Raw genomic sequence first — 16,368 nt, 5'->3', positions numbered from 1 at the left:
GCGCCTAAACAGAAGGTTGTTTGCGGACATCCGCAGGTTGCCGACCGCTGATCTAATCTTTCGATCCCCATAGGTCTCTACAATGAGGATATAATAAGATAGAGCGGTACTGTCATAGTCAATTTTGTAACCACTTTAAATTCACTGCCATCTATCGACATACTTTAAAACTTAAAAATGAAGATTTATAAAAATACGTAAAAATGTATTTAAATATGGATAAATGTTTTTTTTATTTGCATTAATTATTTTTATATGATTTTAACCCATGTTCTTTCACTGGTATGCGTTAAAATTATAAATAACAAACGAAACAGTCAACGCCCTCTATACGAGAGTAGGCCAAAACTAGTGGCGCCATCTGATCGAGAATCAAATTTTCTTGATTTTCGAGGCACGTTTTTTCCTTAGACTGTATCCATCTATTACGGAGTTATATCTATCTTTGGTCTCTATGACGCTCGTGTGACTATACATTTAGCATCGCCGGCTCCCGTACTATAAAGGCAACATTTTAATATGAGTGAAAAACTACCATCGTTCAAGGCATTATTGTCTAATGATTGCACACAACACTCACTAAGTCATTTGCTAAAGGTTTGTCACCACTGACCACCGCGTAGGTAAATACACCAATGACCCGTTTTAATTTTTCATTTTCTACTCGGATTCATAACAAGACATCTTGAAATATAAGCCATTTCTTACTCCAAATCTAGTCATTTCTTTAGCTTGCCAATTATCTGCGAAGTTTCCCTTTCTTCTTAGGTTTCTCTTTATTCAAACATTTAAGCGTGTGGTACTCTTTCCAGCATGGGCCAATACACAAGCCGACTTGGCACTTGGCACACATCACAGTCACTTGACTACGGCGGCCGAGCGCTTGGCACCGGTGGCATCGCCGCCTACTCCTCCTGTTTTTGCCACTCGGCATTTCTGTGTGGGTCGGATAGTGGTCGTTTTTACCATCCAACCTAATTTCGTTGCTTCTAGATACCGGTTGGGCAGTTACTTTATTAACTCCGTAGCGAACAGCTAAATTCTCAGCGAGATCGTAACGAAAATTCCTATGGCTTATAGGTTTCGAAGTGTTACAGTTGGACTGATAAAGTACGTATGCGTTTAGAATGCTGGAGTTTAATAGCCGGCGGAATATCTTGATGTACCATTTGAGACCTCGTTTCCTCTCCATGGTGTAGGACATTTTTTTGTCTTTGTCGACGTTGCATTTGTTGTAGTCGTTGAGAGCTAAAGGGATCCGTGGGAGCATGTGACTTAAGCTATTCTGGGCTACTAAAACCATATCTGGTTTGTGGTATGTAGACACTATTGTGGTGAGTTCAGCGTCTTTCCAGGATATAATGGAGATATCTCCGCTCTGCCAGGAGAGTAACTCGCCTTTCTGTAATCTCTTATCGTCTATATTCTTAATGACTTCAGGTATGAGCGGTCTCTCTTTGTTTATTAAGCCAATGACGTCAGTTCGTCTCGTTTTTAAGTAGCGTGTTAAAGGGACTTGTGTATATGTGGCATCCATTGCTACAGAATGTCCCCTGTCTAAGTATTGCTGCATGAGTTTGAGGGTGGTTTTTGCGTGCGCTCGTTCGTCGGTTCCTCGACCGGTGTCTATGAGGAATTTCAACAAATAACCCGTCCTGGCCTCGTAGAGCTCGTGCGATTTAAAGCCGAACTGCTCTCTGTTCTTAATGCTTCTCTCCCAATTAAACTGACCTTTCCACAGCGGATACGATTCGTTGAGACTCAAATACTGTCCAGGCACGTAAAGGTTGCTAAATTTCATATTACAATAATCTATTATAGGTTTAATTTTCGCCAATTTTTTTTCATTGCCAGTTACTTTAGAAGCCAGTAGCGTGTCATTATCAACAAAATGTAAGAATCTTAGGAGTAACTGAAACCTATTTCTGCTCATTAACGATCTGAAGTTAGACATCTCCAATCTGCCCGTCGACCAGTAATCCGCAAGCTTTTCTCTATGGCAAAACGGCATGAAAATTAAAACGGCGAAGAAAAGATACAACTCCTCAACCGTAGTGTCCTTCCACCGCGAAAGTCTTGAAGTATTCGGTATGCCGCCTTCAGTCTTGCATTTAGGGGTGATAGTTTGCCAGGCGTACTTGTTAGTTTCATCCGCGATTTTCTGCATGATATTTCTGTCCCATATGGATGTGAATAGTTCATATGGGGATTGGGAGTTGATTTTAGAGCCGGGTACGAAGTTGTAAGGTTCCTGTCGGGTGGAGAATGTACTGAAGTCTTGTGACCAGTAGAAGTTTTGGTTCATACAGTCGTAGGTGTCGAAAGTTTCTTCCGGGGCTGGTTCTAGTTTGAAATTGGCCTGGTATTGTACAGAGAGTAGGGATCGTATGAAGTCCTCGTCGTCCGCCTCGCTGCCAGAGTCTACCGATATCACGTTGGGGTCTTTGGGCCTTTTATTTTTCTGGAAGAATATTGAAACACAACAATGATAATAAACTGAAAGAGATGTCATATTGTCATTATTTTAAATTTTATTATTTAATGTAAAGTCCCAATGTAATGTGTTATAATCCTAAGTTGGTCGAAATAAATGATTTTATTATTATTATATACTAAAGAAAAAGTGACGAAGCCCTCCAGTGATGAAGGCCGGATTCGAACCGGCGTCTTTAGCTACCGTGGCTAACGCCATGAACCCCTAAGCCACCTCGCCACGGCGGAGCCTGTCCAAAAATCTTGACTATGCCGTGTTAGAAAAGCTACTTATATGTAGGATCGTTTGACCAACTCTGAGCCATCAGTACACGCTTGCACCTTCTATACGAATCCCTACCAGTGAAATTTACCAGTTTGTGTAAGATTCTAAAATCGTCAAGTAAATGATGCCAAAATACAAATATCTAATCTAGTTATAAAAGTCGTAGCTTAATATTTACCTTGTTTTTATCTTGGACGACATCACCCTCATTCGATGTTTGCCCATTCTCCTCATCTGAAAATTGCAAAAACGCGTTACAATTATTGCAAAAAGTTAAGGCCCAGTTCGGATTGACTTCAAATTGCGTAGCAAAATGATGTCAATGTAACATTAACTTAACACGTTTGCTACAATTGCAGGTTTTTGCAATTTTCATTTGGACCGATCTCTTAAGCATGGTAATATTTAGGACTTCATGGAAAACTTTTGATATCATTTAACGATATTTTATATGATTCAGGTCCTGTATACGGAAATGCGGAAGCTAATTTTACATTCACTAATGAGTATAGCAAAACATAGTGTATTCCCATTTATCCCCACGTGACTGCCGCCATACAACCGGCGGGAACAAATGGGAATGCACCCAAAGAATAACAAACAAAAACGTTTGCCATAGTGGGGTAAAAATAGACGTACTTAGTTCAATGTTTAATTTACCATACAATAGGTAAAAACCCCGATTTAAACTTTCACGATTTTTACTCATTATTATTAACAACGACGGGACTTATTATCATTATTATTTGCAAAACGTTCAAGTTAAACAAGACCAAGTGCGGGGCGGGTAGTTCGAAAAACTCGCGCGCCTAGAAGATGTTGATGTCAACTTTAGCCAGTCTTCTCCGAGACCACGGGGACAATGCCGTCCTCAAAACGTCAGAGGTAAATTTAAAACTTAATTTTACGCGATTAAGTCCCGTCTTTGTGAATAATAATATAGAATAAGAATATAGGTACAAAAATGGGGATAAATTGATAAATAATAATGGAAATGCTTTGTAAATGGTAAAATCACATAAAACTAAGCATATAACTAAAACAAACAAAACAACAATTACAATAAGATACATTTAATTACATTAAACAGTCTAAATTGTAATAAATCCCCTACAAGCCTTGAACGAGTTACAATTGTAATTTTGTAAACTGTTACTGAATAAGTATAACATTATATTAGAAAACCTCCATATGAGCTATAATAACACAGCACTTAATTAGCTTATTACTTGAAAATATTTGAACCCATGAATTTGTATACGTAATCCGTTCTAATTTTTAGTGATGTGATTTTAAATTATTGAAAAATTCTAGCAAAGCGACGCATTTTTATAGACAAATGAATGAAATTGACTGGTAATGTCTTAAAGACCGCGAGCTACGAACAGATTTCAATGGCCAATAGCCTCCCGGGCGAAAACTCGTGAAATGGTTAAGAGCGATGCGCAATGAATTCTAGTGGCCGTCAGCTGCCACTCCGTTAGTTAGTTGGGGAATGGCAGACACCGAAACATCTAAAATAAAAAAATGATTTTAGTCATCGCCTCCCGTTTGATACTTTGTCAGATGATAGATTAGATGCTATTATGATTTTCAAAAATCGTCAGCCGGTTCTATGGCGGTGGAAAGAGCGTCAGCTGGTCGCATGAACATGTAAAAAATAAGCGCTATACCTTTTTATGATAGCGATAACAACATCATGCAACTTTGCATGTAGCATTCCATCAGGCGTTTCAATAAACGCCTAATGCGTTGCCGCATACTTTTCTGTACTGCGCCATATGTTTTTCGGTAACTGAATTGTTAAACGTCAACTTTTCACAATCAAGAGTTACCGCAAAATGGAATTTATATGAAACGCTAGCATGTGACGTCACAATCAAATTATCTACTCTTTATAGTTTTATATGGGTTTTAAAATGGAAATTGTGTCTAAAAATAACTGCTATCTACGTTTCTCTATTAATATTCTGGTGCTTTATTTCATGCATGGTGTAAAATAATTTATTTTAAATACAGTCAAATACCCTATTAATTTAGTCGTTAGATAAATTAAATTTAATCCTGCATCTAGGAATGACGATCGAGTTAAACGTTATACGCATTTTTTTATAAAACGACAAAATTCTCGCTTATGATTAACAAAGTTTAATATTTCGGCGAATTTGAGTTAAAGTCGATTTCAGCTGAAACTGTTATCGTAATTCATCGCTTGAACACATTCCTTCAACCCATTTACTAGCAGCACCAGCACTGCACTTCACCAGAGTAAGAATAGTAATATTATGCGCCTCTAACTTTTCTCCTTGTGCTTGTCGGTGGACGGCCGCCGGCCCAGCAGGTCGCGCTTGCAGCATTTGTCCTCCTGAAACAACCATCACACACTTTTAATCAAGCTGTTACACAGGTGGCCAAAAAATAAGTGCATTCCTGTTGCCAGGGAGGTTTTGGAATTATACTGAGCAACTTTTACTATTGAACCACCCCGAAATCGCGAAAAAAAATTTGTCTGTTTTATACATTTTGGCTGGTCCATTTTCTGTGGGAGGGTAATTTTTTTTTTGCGATTTCGTGGTTGGTCCCATAGTTTAAAAGTTGCTCAGTATAATCCCTAAACCTCCCTGGCAACGGCAATGCATTAGCCACCCCGTATAAGTATGTCTATGATTTATTCTATAATGTTTGAAGCCAACTATTTATGGTTCAATTCTGAGATGAAGTAAAAAAGCGGCCAAGTGCGAGTCGGACTCGCGCACGAAGGGTTCCGTACCATTACGCAAAAACGGCAAAAAGTCACGTTTGTTGTATGGAAGCCTCACTTAAATATTTATTCTATTCTGTTTTTAGTATTTGTTGTTATGGCGACAACAGAAATACATCTACTGTGAAAATTTGAACTATCTAGCTATCACGGTTCATGAGATACAGCCTTGTGACAGACGGACAGACAGACAGACAGACGGACGGACAGTGGAGTCTTAGTAATACGTTCCCTTTTTTACCCTTTGGGAACGGAACCCTAAAAAATTAACCCGGCAGTTAGGTAAGAATATAAACAGATTCATATTTTACATCGAAAGACAAACAAAGATTTAGCAATTCAGTTGTACATTTATGTTTTTAAACTTTTTTTTTACCTCTGCCATAGTCAGATAAAAAGGTTAAAGGATAAAAACTCACTGGTTCGCTATCACTGGAGTCTCCGGTGTCGCTGGAAGAGTCCGTGCCGTAGTTTCGCAGCCCGGGCAGGACACCCACGCATCGCATCGCTCCTAATTCAGCTTCTTCGCCGGAAGGCACACTGGAAAACAAATATTTATATTGGCTTTATACATGCATGCGTGTGATTTGATTTCATAATGTGAAAGTCAAGTTTAAGTTTCCAATTTATGTCACCTCATATGGCCCAGCCATACAATAGAAAAATCCAAAATTTGTCAGTGAAATTTAAATCTATTGTGTAAGAAACAGAGTTGATTATGTTTTGTTTGAAAATTGAGCAGAACAAAACAAATGCAACTTCTTTCGTATTGAAAATGATTCAAATTTCATCAAACTTAATAAGTCCTATAGGTAGGACCAGGACCGTGAGCCTTCTTTAGGAGGATAATGCAAATATCAAAGATTTGAGCTTATGGATCTTATTATGGGCCTACGATCGAGTTTCGCCTGCAATTTCGGTTTTTTTTAATGTAATAACCAGCAAACGATCAGACGAGCCGCCTGATGGGAAGCTAGTCATCGTCGCCCATGGACATAAGCAACATCACAGGCGCCACTTAAGCGTTGCCGACCCTTGAGAACCCTAAAACCCGCTTTCTTGAAGAATACCATGTTGTAGCGCAAAGGAAATACCTCAGGAGGCAACTCATTCCACATTAATTGATTCATTTAGTTACCTGTCTGTAACATTGGCGTTAGTTTTGGCCGGCGGTGGCACAGGGGCGCCTTTTTCTGCCTCCAACTCGCTCGCCTTACGTTTCCTCACCACCACCTATGCAACAAAAATTTCGTTGGACTACCATTCACAAATTAAAAGGAAAAACGATTTTCTATGAAATTTAAACCTCGATACATGGTATACCCGAAAAGGGTAGCCATTGTGACTATGCATTTTAAATCTTGTTTGATACGGTAAACAATAAACGAATTCTAACTCGTATTCTTAACCCGACTTCACCCATACTTCTTCGACTTCGTCTGTGTGGAATTAGTAATTTGGGTACCTTCATTTTTAAACAAATCTGCTTTTAAATCCATCCTTTTTTTCACCCCCAAATTGGTCCACTCTATAAATTTCCACCCCATTTTTTACACCCGTAAGGGATGATTTCGGGGATAAAAATTATTCTATATCCTTCCCCAGAGCTTAAACTATCCCTATACCAAGTTTCATCTAAATTGGTTCAGCAGTTATTGATTCCCCATACAAATTTCCACACCCTTGAGGGATGAGTTCTGGGATAAAAAGTATCCTATGTCCTTCCCCGAGACTCAAACTATCTCTATACCAAATTTCGACTAAATCGGTTCAGCGGTTTAAGCGTGAAGAGGTAACAGACGCACAGACATACACACTTTCGCATTTATAATATTACTAGCTTTTGCCCGCGACTTCGTCTACGTGGAGTTAGTAATTTGGGTAGCTTATTTTTTATCCAATCTGCTTTTTATCGATTCCCCATACAAACTTCCACCCTACCTTTTCACCCCCTCAAAGGAGGACTTGTGGGATAAAAACTACCTATGTTTTTCCCCGGGTCTCAAACTATCTCTATACCAAATTTCAACTAAATCGGTTCAGCGGTTTAAGCGTGAAGAGGTAACAGACAGACAGACAGACGGACACAGTTTCGCATTTATAATATTAGTATGGATGTGGTAGCGTAAGGTGGAAGTGTAACGCGCACATACCCCTTGCAGTTTGTTCTTCTGTTGGTGCGCGGGAGTGGTGCGCGCCGGCGCGAGCTGCGCGCGCAGTCTCGTCAGCTCCTCGCTCTCCGCTAATGTTGACACGCGCTCTCTGATACAAAACAAACTTCCCATTAACACAACAGCGCATTTTTAAATTTGGCGCCTTGGGCCTATAAAGGTTTGCAGAATCATATAAAACTAAAGAGGTTTGGCTTCCGTCCTCCCTGAGCCCCAGACAATGGCCTCTTTTGGTCCTTGTAAATATGTTTTTTTTTTATACCACGTCGGTGGCAATCAAGCATACGGCCCGCCTGATGGTAAGCAGTTACCGTAGCCTATGGACGCCTGCAACACCGGAGATATTACACGCGCGTTGCCGACGTTAACACTCCTCTCCCTCGTTGAGCTCAGGCAACCTTACTTACCGGCAGGAACATAACACTATGAGTAGAGTCTAGTGTTATTTGGGTTACACACAACACTATGAGTAGGGTCTAGTGTTGCTTAGGTTTAACAAGTTTCTGACAAAAATTACTCATTTGATATCTATTATGGTCTCGATAGCGATATAAAAAGTGCCATTTTATGAGTTAAAACGTTTTTAGCAAAAATTTCATTTTTGGTACAAGCTTTTATCGCTGACTGTACTTTTTTCCACAGGCAACTAATACTCATAGAGACAATTCTAAAAACTCCAATCACAATTAGGTTGCGTTGTGTTATCACAGAGTTTCTATGGCCACCTCCTGTCTCCATCATCAGATCAGCTCGACGGTACCATAATATTGCATTGTCACATGACTTACATATGTATGCAAATTTTCAGTTTCATTGGAAACCAGGAAGTGGGTCAAATTTAACTGGCAAGATTTGACTCGTACAAACATAGTTACATACATACTTACAATAGGTACATTGCAAGTTAAATAAAAGCTTGTAAAAAGAACTTTTAAATACTACTGGTGTATTAATGCAGTACCTGAACTCCTGCATCTCCTTCTGCTCCTGCATGGAGATCTGCTGCGCCGCCTTGGCCTTGCTGCGCTCCACCAGGTCCAGGAAACCCACCTCGTCGTCATCCAGCCCTCGGATCATGTTTTCTGGTTATAAGTTACATCATTATTGTCTAGTTAAATGTATTGGAACTTAGCAACGCCATATGGTACTTTATGTATGAAAGTGTAATTCTCACATAATCGCCAAAATAAAATACTAGAAAAAATTCCAATTATGAAGCCTATTAAACTTTAGCGCTAATGGGAAAGGCGAATTGTCATAGTTAAAAAAAAAAAAAAAAAAAAAAAAAAAAAAATTAAAATAAATATTATAGGACATTCTTACTCAAATTGACTAAGTCCCACGGTAAGCTCAAGAAGGCTTGTGTTGTGGGTACTCAACAACGATATATATAATACTTATACATACATAGAAACGTCCATGACTCAGGAACAAATATCTGTGCTCATCATCACACAAATAAATACCCTTACCGGGATTCGAACCCAGGACCATCGGCTTCACAGGCAGGGTCACTAACCACTAGGCCAGACCGGTCGTCGGATAGTTAAATCAGGATATCCATGTAAAATTCACTAGGACAGAATCCTTGTTGCCTTTTTACACTTCATAAATCACAAGTTAGTACACAACCATCATCATCTTCCTCGCATTGTCCCAGCTTTTGCCACGGCTCATTTTTTTTTATACCACGTCGGTGGCAATCAAGCATACGGCCCGCCTGATGGTAAGCAGTTACCGTAGCCTATGGACGCCTGCAACACCGGAGATATTACACGCGCGTTGCCGACCCTAAAACTCCTCTCCCTCGTTGAGCTCTGGTAACCTTACTTACCGGCAGGAACACAACACTATGAGTAAGGTCTAGTGTTATTTGGCTGCGGTTTTCTGTAAGGTGGAGGTACTTCCCCAGTTGGGCTCTGCTCTAGATCTGGAATGACATCCGCTGTCCTGTGCCCTACCCACAAAGCAAGATGTCATTCACAGTGCCCATACCTCTCTTTTGGACGTAGTTTAAGGACATAACCGGGTCCGGACGCAGTTTAAGGACATACCCGGGCTCATAGGAGCCTTGGGTCTGCTTGGCAACTAATCCCGAGAATTGGTGTAGGCACTAGTTTTTACGAAAGCAACTGCCATCTGACCTTTCAACCCAAAGGGTAAACTAGACCTTATTGGGATTAGTCCGGTTTCCTCACTACGTTGTCCTTTACCGAAAAGCGACTGGTAAATATCAAATGATATTTCGTACATAGGTTCCGAAAAACCCGCGACCTCAGAATCGAAAGTCGCACGCGCTTCTACAAGTTAGTATACAATCAAACTACAAAATAAAATATAGATTTCCTCAGAAAACCATGAATCATAATATTGATTGAGGTCATAGATATGAACAATTATCATTTTAAATAGTTCCACTTAACTGAAGATATGTAATAGTTATTTACGATACAAGTGTGGAAAAAAGGAAATTCGAAACATGTGGCGATAAATTAAAACACAACCACAGGGAGTGTTTTAAATTGACACGAGTTGCGATTTACCTATTCGCACGTGTATCGTACAACGTTTTACAGTACATATGGCCCTTTAAACTTTCGACATATGCACGAAAAGTGCTCTTTTACGCACTAGTGCGAGAAAGTAGTACCATATGTACTGTAAATGTATATTTATACTCTAAGAACAAATTAAATTACTTTCTTATGAAAATATCTTAATTTGTGTTTTTACAAGTACAAGTACAGGGCTGGAATCGAACCAGCGTCCTCCGTTTACGAGACAGATACCTCAACCACTCAGCATAGTTTTCCTTTGCATATGATATTTATTTCGTTGTATATTTATACTTAAGGTAAACATTGTAACATACTTAGTTTGTGAGCTTCCTCATATTCAGCATCTTTCCTCATCTTCTGTTCCTCAAGGCGCTGGTACAAAGGCCTGGTGTCATATGGCTCTTCGGGGGCCTCTGTAATGACATTTACTTGGATTATCGACGCGTTGAGCGCTGTATAATACAAATACTCTATCTTGCACAGCTCAAAAGAAGAAAATAATACAGAAAGAAAACAACAATATTATCGCTAAAAAGCGATCTCTTCCAGACAACCTTTAAATAGCAGAAGTTGATAGTGCAATGAAAGAAACCTAAGATCAGAAAACGATTGTGCGATTTTGTTGCAATGTGTGTCTTTTGTATATACTGATGCTAGCTTTCAAAACTGAATAGAAATATATAATAGCATATAAAAGTAGCAATCATTATATTTTTAACTGGATTGATCACACATTATTGTTGCATTTATAAAGAAATTACGCACGCAAATAACAGATTAATGAAGTCTACCGTTTAGGTACAAACCTGCACAGCTGAATGGTTTGGTATAATACTCGAAATAACACTATAGCATTGAATACCATCAATAACAAATACAAGTCGCATCAAAACATTATTGGTAAGCTAATAGTTTACCTTTAGGTTGGTCTTCAGTTCGTACTTTGTCCCATTCTTCTTGGCGACGTCGTCTCTGCTCCAATATTTCCGATTCAGATATAAATCCAGAACTCATTGTCCTTAATGTTAACAAAGAAATTGATAATACAAAGCAGTAAAACGAATCCAAACGAATCTCTTTATTTTAGTATTGCTAACCTAACTTTTTACAAATTTTTACTTCTCGACGTATTCAATTGATTACGTTTATGAGCATTGCTACAAATATAACAATGAAAGTAGTAAGAAGGTATGTAAAGAGAAGTAATAATTCACCTGGCTGAAATTATGTCTACAACATGCGTGTCAATATTGATAATTTAGGATTTAAAGTTTCACTTTTATATTATTTATAGTGACAAAATATTTAAATCATAATATCCCATTAAAATCCCAACAATCTTCGTGAACATCAATAAGTAGCGTTTACAAAGCCTGGTTGAAATGTAATTATTTCGGTTTAGCGATTCCAATCACAAAATGTTTTTACTGTTGCATTTTTAATTAATTGGAATAAAAATCATCCAAACAATCAAATATGAATTTTAAATTATTTATGTTTTTGTATATGTTAATTTAATAGCTATCTCTTTAAATTTCCGGTCAATCTTTTCTGTCACTGTCATTGTCATGTAATTTGCTCTCAAGTTCACGTCGAACAGTGGTAGTGGTACCGGTTGGGAATTGTTACAATAACTATTTTATTTGCATAAAACTTTAGACCAAAGCCAATTGATATTGCCCTGCTACCTCGACACATAAATCCCTTAACATGGCTGACGTAGAAAACAAGGAAGATCTCGTTGAAGACGGAAAAAACAAAATGAATGTTAAATGCAAGTTTTGCAGTTCTAAAATTCTAGACAAGAAATCTGCAAATTATATCACGCAAGAGGTACACTTGACGTTTTAGCTTTCTATTGTTACATTTATGTGAAATAAAAAATATTATAAAAGTAATACATCTTGTTTTACAGATGGCTCTGCCTCTAATGCAGCAAGACAACAACCGTAAGGAGGGCGAGATCCAGAACGAAACAGTGAACGAGTTTTATCACGTAGAAAACATGTATACTTTTGAGAATATTGGTTTTACGCACACAGTTGACAACTACAAATATCTTAGCTGCGCGGACTGTGATGCTGGGCCGGTGGGCTACTATGACATGAATACTAAGCACAGCTACGTGGCGTTGTCAAGAATTGTACATTCCTAGGTAGTTCTTGATTGTCTGTATCTTTAGGTATTTAAAAGAATGTAGACAAACCACAATAAAATTAGGTATTTTATTGGTCAAGAAATTTTTTCAAGTCAATTTATTTAACTCGATTTGCCAAAACTTACAGAAGTTTTACTACAATATATTACTTACTCAACATAACAACGAAGCTGCTGTAATTGTGCTATTTTGTTAATAGGAATATATCGGGATGATTTGATTGATCAATAGTAATTTAGTTTTGTAATATTTGCTATTACTTCGCCCTAGTAAAGAACCTAAAACGAGATTGAATATTTAGCCTTTTGAGGGTAGATGAAAACATTATATGAAAAAATGAAATAGGTTAAATCCAGAACAATGAAGGAACTAACTTATAAATGAAGTACCCGAAAATGTAAAAACACATTGTTTACATTAATTTGACTACCTAAAGATACAGACTATAAATTAGATGCTAATGTCATTATAATAATCTTGAAATTGATGGGAAGGGAGGAGGATATCAAAAGTACACTTGTAATTGAAGCTTGTATATATGATTCTGGTTGTCATCTAGAAAATGTGGCCATACATATTCCATGGCCACGTTTTTTAAGGAACAAGCAACTAGATTAACTACTTGAGTGGAAATTATGCTGAACTGTGATTGCAGTTAAAATATTAACTATAATAAACTAAGTTAAAATAATACTACAATAAATGCTAATTATTTACAGAGTTCATATTTACAAGCAGTAAAATTTTAATAAGAATCTAAATAAAATAGCTTCGTGGAGCAAACGACTACTCGAGTGGCGACCATGGGGGGAAGAGTGTCCTCAAAGTAGACCCCAGATGCGCTGGGACGACGACATTAAGAAGACTTTGGGGAAACAGTGGCTCCAAGTCGCACAGAACCGCGACGAATGGCGCAAAATGAAGGAGGCCTACACCTAAAGGGTAGAAAAAGGCTAAAGAGAGAGAGAGAGAAATGCTAATCATTTAAAGAGTTCATATTTACAAGCAGTCAAATTTTAATAAGAATCTTAATAAAATAGCTAAGATTTTGGCACAAATGCACCGTCACATGTTGGACACCCAATAAACCCCAAAACTAAAACATCATCACTACATAATATAAAACAAAGTCGCTTCCTGCTGTCTGGATGGATGTCTGACCCTATGTTTGCTTAGATCTTTAAAACTACGCAACAGAGATTAATGCGGTTTTTTTAAATAGATAGAGTGATTCTATCTATCTATCTAGCCCTTTTATTCTGAGCTAGAGTATGTCCCGTAGCTCAGTGTGCCGCTTGGCAAAGGCCTCCTCTAGCTCTTTCCATTGAGGTCTGTCGTGGACCACTCTTCTCCAGTTCGGGCTAGTGATTCAAGAGAAAGTTTTATATGTATAATAAATCAGCATTGCACCCGTGCGAAAGCCGGGGCGGGTCGCTAGTAACTTATAAACAATGGCACCATACAGATACTCGGTGCCAATTTTCACACATTATTTTAACATTTTGAAAATCTAGAACTTATTGAGGCCACGTAATTGTTACACTTAGGCCTAGTAAAGATGACAAACAAAAAAAATAATGTATGGGGATGACAGATGCTATGAAATGTCTGACTTTTCCATTACTTAATTTTCGATTGACGTTTTCTATCTATGATTGTGATCTTTGCTAGGCCCCCGTACATGTACTGAGACTCCAATTATGATAACCTAAGAAGTTATATAAAGAGTTGTGTGATTAACTGCTTTGGTATGTATGATTTGAGCTTTATTGCACATTGATCAATATAATTTTTGTATGTTTTTCTGTAAATATACGTTTATGCATCATTCTGGATTTTACTATCAACCCACTGTCAGGCCTATGGAACAACGCGCGAGCTCGGATTTATGCCTACGAATCTCGTCCTGCCGGCAGTACAAAAGCCAGCCACGCACGCACGTCACCGTGCGCTATGCCAAAGAAATGTGTTCGCCACGAACAAAGAACACAGCTTGTAGTGTGGATGGATGCAGAAACAACAAAAAAATAAAAAAATATTGTTTTCCTCTTTCGACAGATGAGGAAAAATAAGTAGACATTCTCAATATAGGTACATACATATATATATACATATACACCTCCTGTTATTATTTTTACGATTGTTACAAGATACGTAAATACTATTAAATTGTGTTAAAGATGTAGGTAATGTTATTACGACACATTTATAATTAGATACCTAAGACACGTAAGTATTTGAAAAAAGCGTCTGCAACCCTAGCGTGACGGCGCGCGTGTAAAATGCCATGCAGATGATCTCAGATGATGTAGAGTTCGCTTGGTCGGACTTCAAATGGTGATCAAATATTTCGACATCTCTGCCATCTGTTTCCGTGGTGTAGCGGTTATCACATCTGCCTAACACGCAGAAGGCCCCCGGTTCGATCCCGGGCGGAAACATTTTTTTTTTTTTTTTACTATTTTACAAAGAATAAAGGGCTTTTTTTATTATTTAACTATAGGCAATTAATTAACTTCTTAAATTATGAATTACAATTTTTTCTATAAACAAATGAATACTATAGAGTAATTTCAATCCAACGCCTAATTTTCAATCACATAAAGTGATGTTGCGCAATTGCTCTTAGATTTTTAAAAGGCGTTTGTTTTATCCAAGTTTTAATATGAAAACCACAATGAGGGCTATCGTTTTTTTGCTCACCAGTTGGCGCCTCTGTTGATGGTGGTCCAAAAGACTAAAGAACAGCTGTCAGTCATTGAAGTGACAAGTGACATTTGACATTTCGAACTATGGAAAAGACCACCATCTACACTAGCGCCCCTAGCGGCGAATTCATACGCGTTAGCCCTCATTATGACCACTGCTGCACGCTATGTTTGAATGCAAAAGTAAAAATAGAACTAAGAAATGAATCCAGAGCTGAGCCGCTGGGGAGTATGTATCGATTTATAAGACCAATCCTAGCTGTCCTAGCACCAAAAGAAAGGGATTAGTAGGTATAGTTTTGTTTTGTTATTATTTACTGACTAATTTGGTTTGCCAGACTATAATGCACTGTGTACAGCTTCAGGTAGGTATGCACAACGAGAATAAGTACTGGCTCTGGGAGCAATAAACCTCGCCAAAAAATTAAAAATAAACAAACACTTCGTTGAGTCATTATCACAGTGGACTCACATTGGTCGTAAGCGCCATGTAGCCTGATTCTGAAACGGATAATTTTAAATACATAAGTTAATTGGGGGCAGGTGTTTTGAAGGTTAAAAATAATGTACTCCACGTTCCTCATGAAAACTATCATTGACATTAGTAAACTGGAGACGCCCTTGCACATACTCACAGAGTGCCCTTGCCTAATGCGTAGGTACTCGTGACTTAATCCTGGGCGGACACATATTGCGCCCGGAGGAGTTAGTCTCTCGAGATTTAATAGATCCTGCAGGTTTGGATCGAGAGTTGTAGTAGGTGGCGATCACAATAGATCAGGGATGGTCGCAGTGATTAGGCTTTGGAGCCTTATATAGCCCCCAACACGAAGAAGAAGAAACTGGATCAGGGTTCGCCAACCTTTTTGGATATTATTAGGTACGTTTGGATAGGTAATACTCATAAATTTGTGTAACATAGTGGCTCTGTGAGCTATAGACCTAGACCTAAATCTTGTCAGATTTAGGAAATGTGACTTCAGGGTCAAAATTTACCTAATTGCTAAATGGAAATGAGAGATACCTACTGCATATATGTTCAGCAGTAGGCATGCCAATTGCCAATAGGCAAAAATCGTAAGATGCCAATCAATCAAAATGTCCCATTCTTCATAATTCATGCAAATTAGAATGACGACACGGCATTGCGTAAAACAATTAAACTTACGCATTGCGAATTGCGAATGACCAAATGCAAATGAAACTGTTAATGAATCACGCGACGAGAATATAATCCTTTATTTGGATAATGCG

General features: G+C 38.2%; 2 protein-coding genes and 1 non-coding gene across 3 annotated transcripts; 2 read left to right on the top strand and 1 right to left on the bottom strand.

Annotated features, from left to right (window-relative positions):
• Positions 1 to 396: 396 nt before the first annotated feature.
• On the bottom strand, positions 397 to 11,376 carry LOC134751094 (piggyBac transposable element-derived protein 4). The gene is made up of 9 exons (XM_063686439.1): positions 11,166 to 11,376; positions 10,563 to 10,661; positions 8,652 to 8,772; positions 7,673 to 7,781; positions 6,658 to 6,752; positions 5,939 to 6,059; positions 5,057 to 5,123; positions 2,937 to 2,992; positions 397 to 2,461 (listed from the first exon to the last, which is right to left on the bottom strand). The coding sequence occupies exons 1-9, from the start codon at positions 11,260 to 11,262 to the stop codon at positions 740 to 742; spliced, it is 2,487 nt and encodes an 828-aa protein (XP_063542509.1). The 5' UTR covers positions 11,263 to 11,376; the 3' UTR covers positions 397 to 739.
• A 459-nt stretch (positions 11,377 to 11,835) lies between these two features.
• LOC134751196 (guanine nucleotide exchange factor MSS4 homolog) lies at positions 11,836 to 14,199 on the top strand. Its single transcript, XM_063686574.1, has 2 exons — positions 11,836 to 12,081; positions 12,164 to 14,199. The coding sequence occupies exons 1-2, from the start codon at positions 11,959 to 11,961 to the stop codon at positions 12,401 to 12,403; spliced, it is 363 nt and encodes a 120-aa protein (XP_063542644.1). The 5' UTR covers positions 11,836 to 11,958; the 3' UTR covers positions 12,404 to 14,199.
• Positions 14,200 to 14,774: 575 nt separating this feature from the next.
• On the top strand, positions 14,775 to 14,847 carry Trnav-aac (transfer RNA valine (anticodon AAC)). Its single transcript has one exon. It is a non-coding gene; the product is annotated as a tRNA-Val (tRNA).
• Positions 14,848 to 16,368: the final 1,521 nt, after the last annotated feature.

Source organism: Cydia strobilella, chromosome 21, assembly GCF_947568885.1.
Source record: "Cydia strobilella chromosome 21, ilCydStro3.1, whole genome shotgun sequence".
NCBI classification, from domain to species: Eukaryota; Metazoa; Arthropoda; class Insecta; order Lepidoptera; family Tortricidae; genus Cydia; species Cydia strobilella.
Note: the sequence above shows the minus strand (reverse complement) of the source record. Positions and strands in the feature narration are given on the sequence as shown.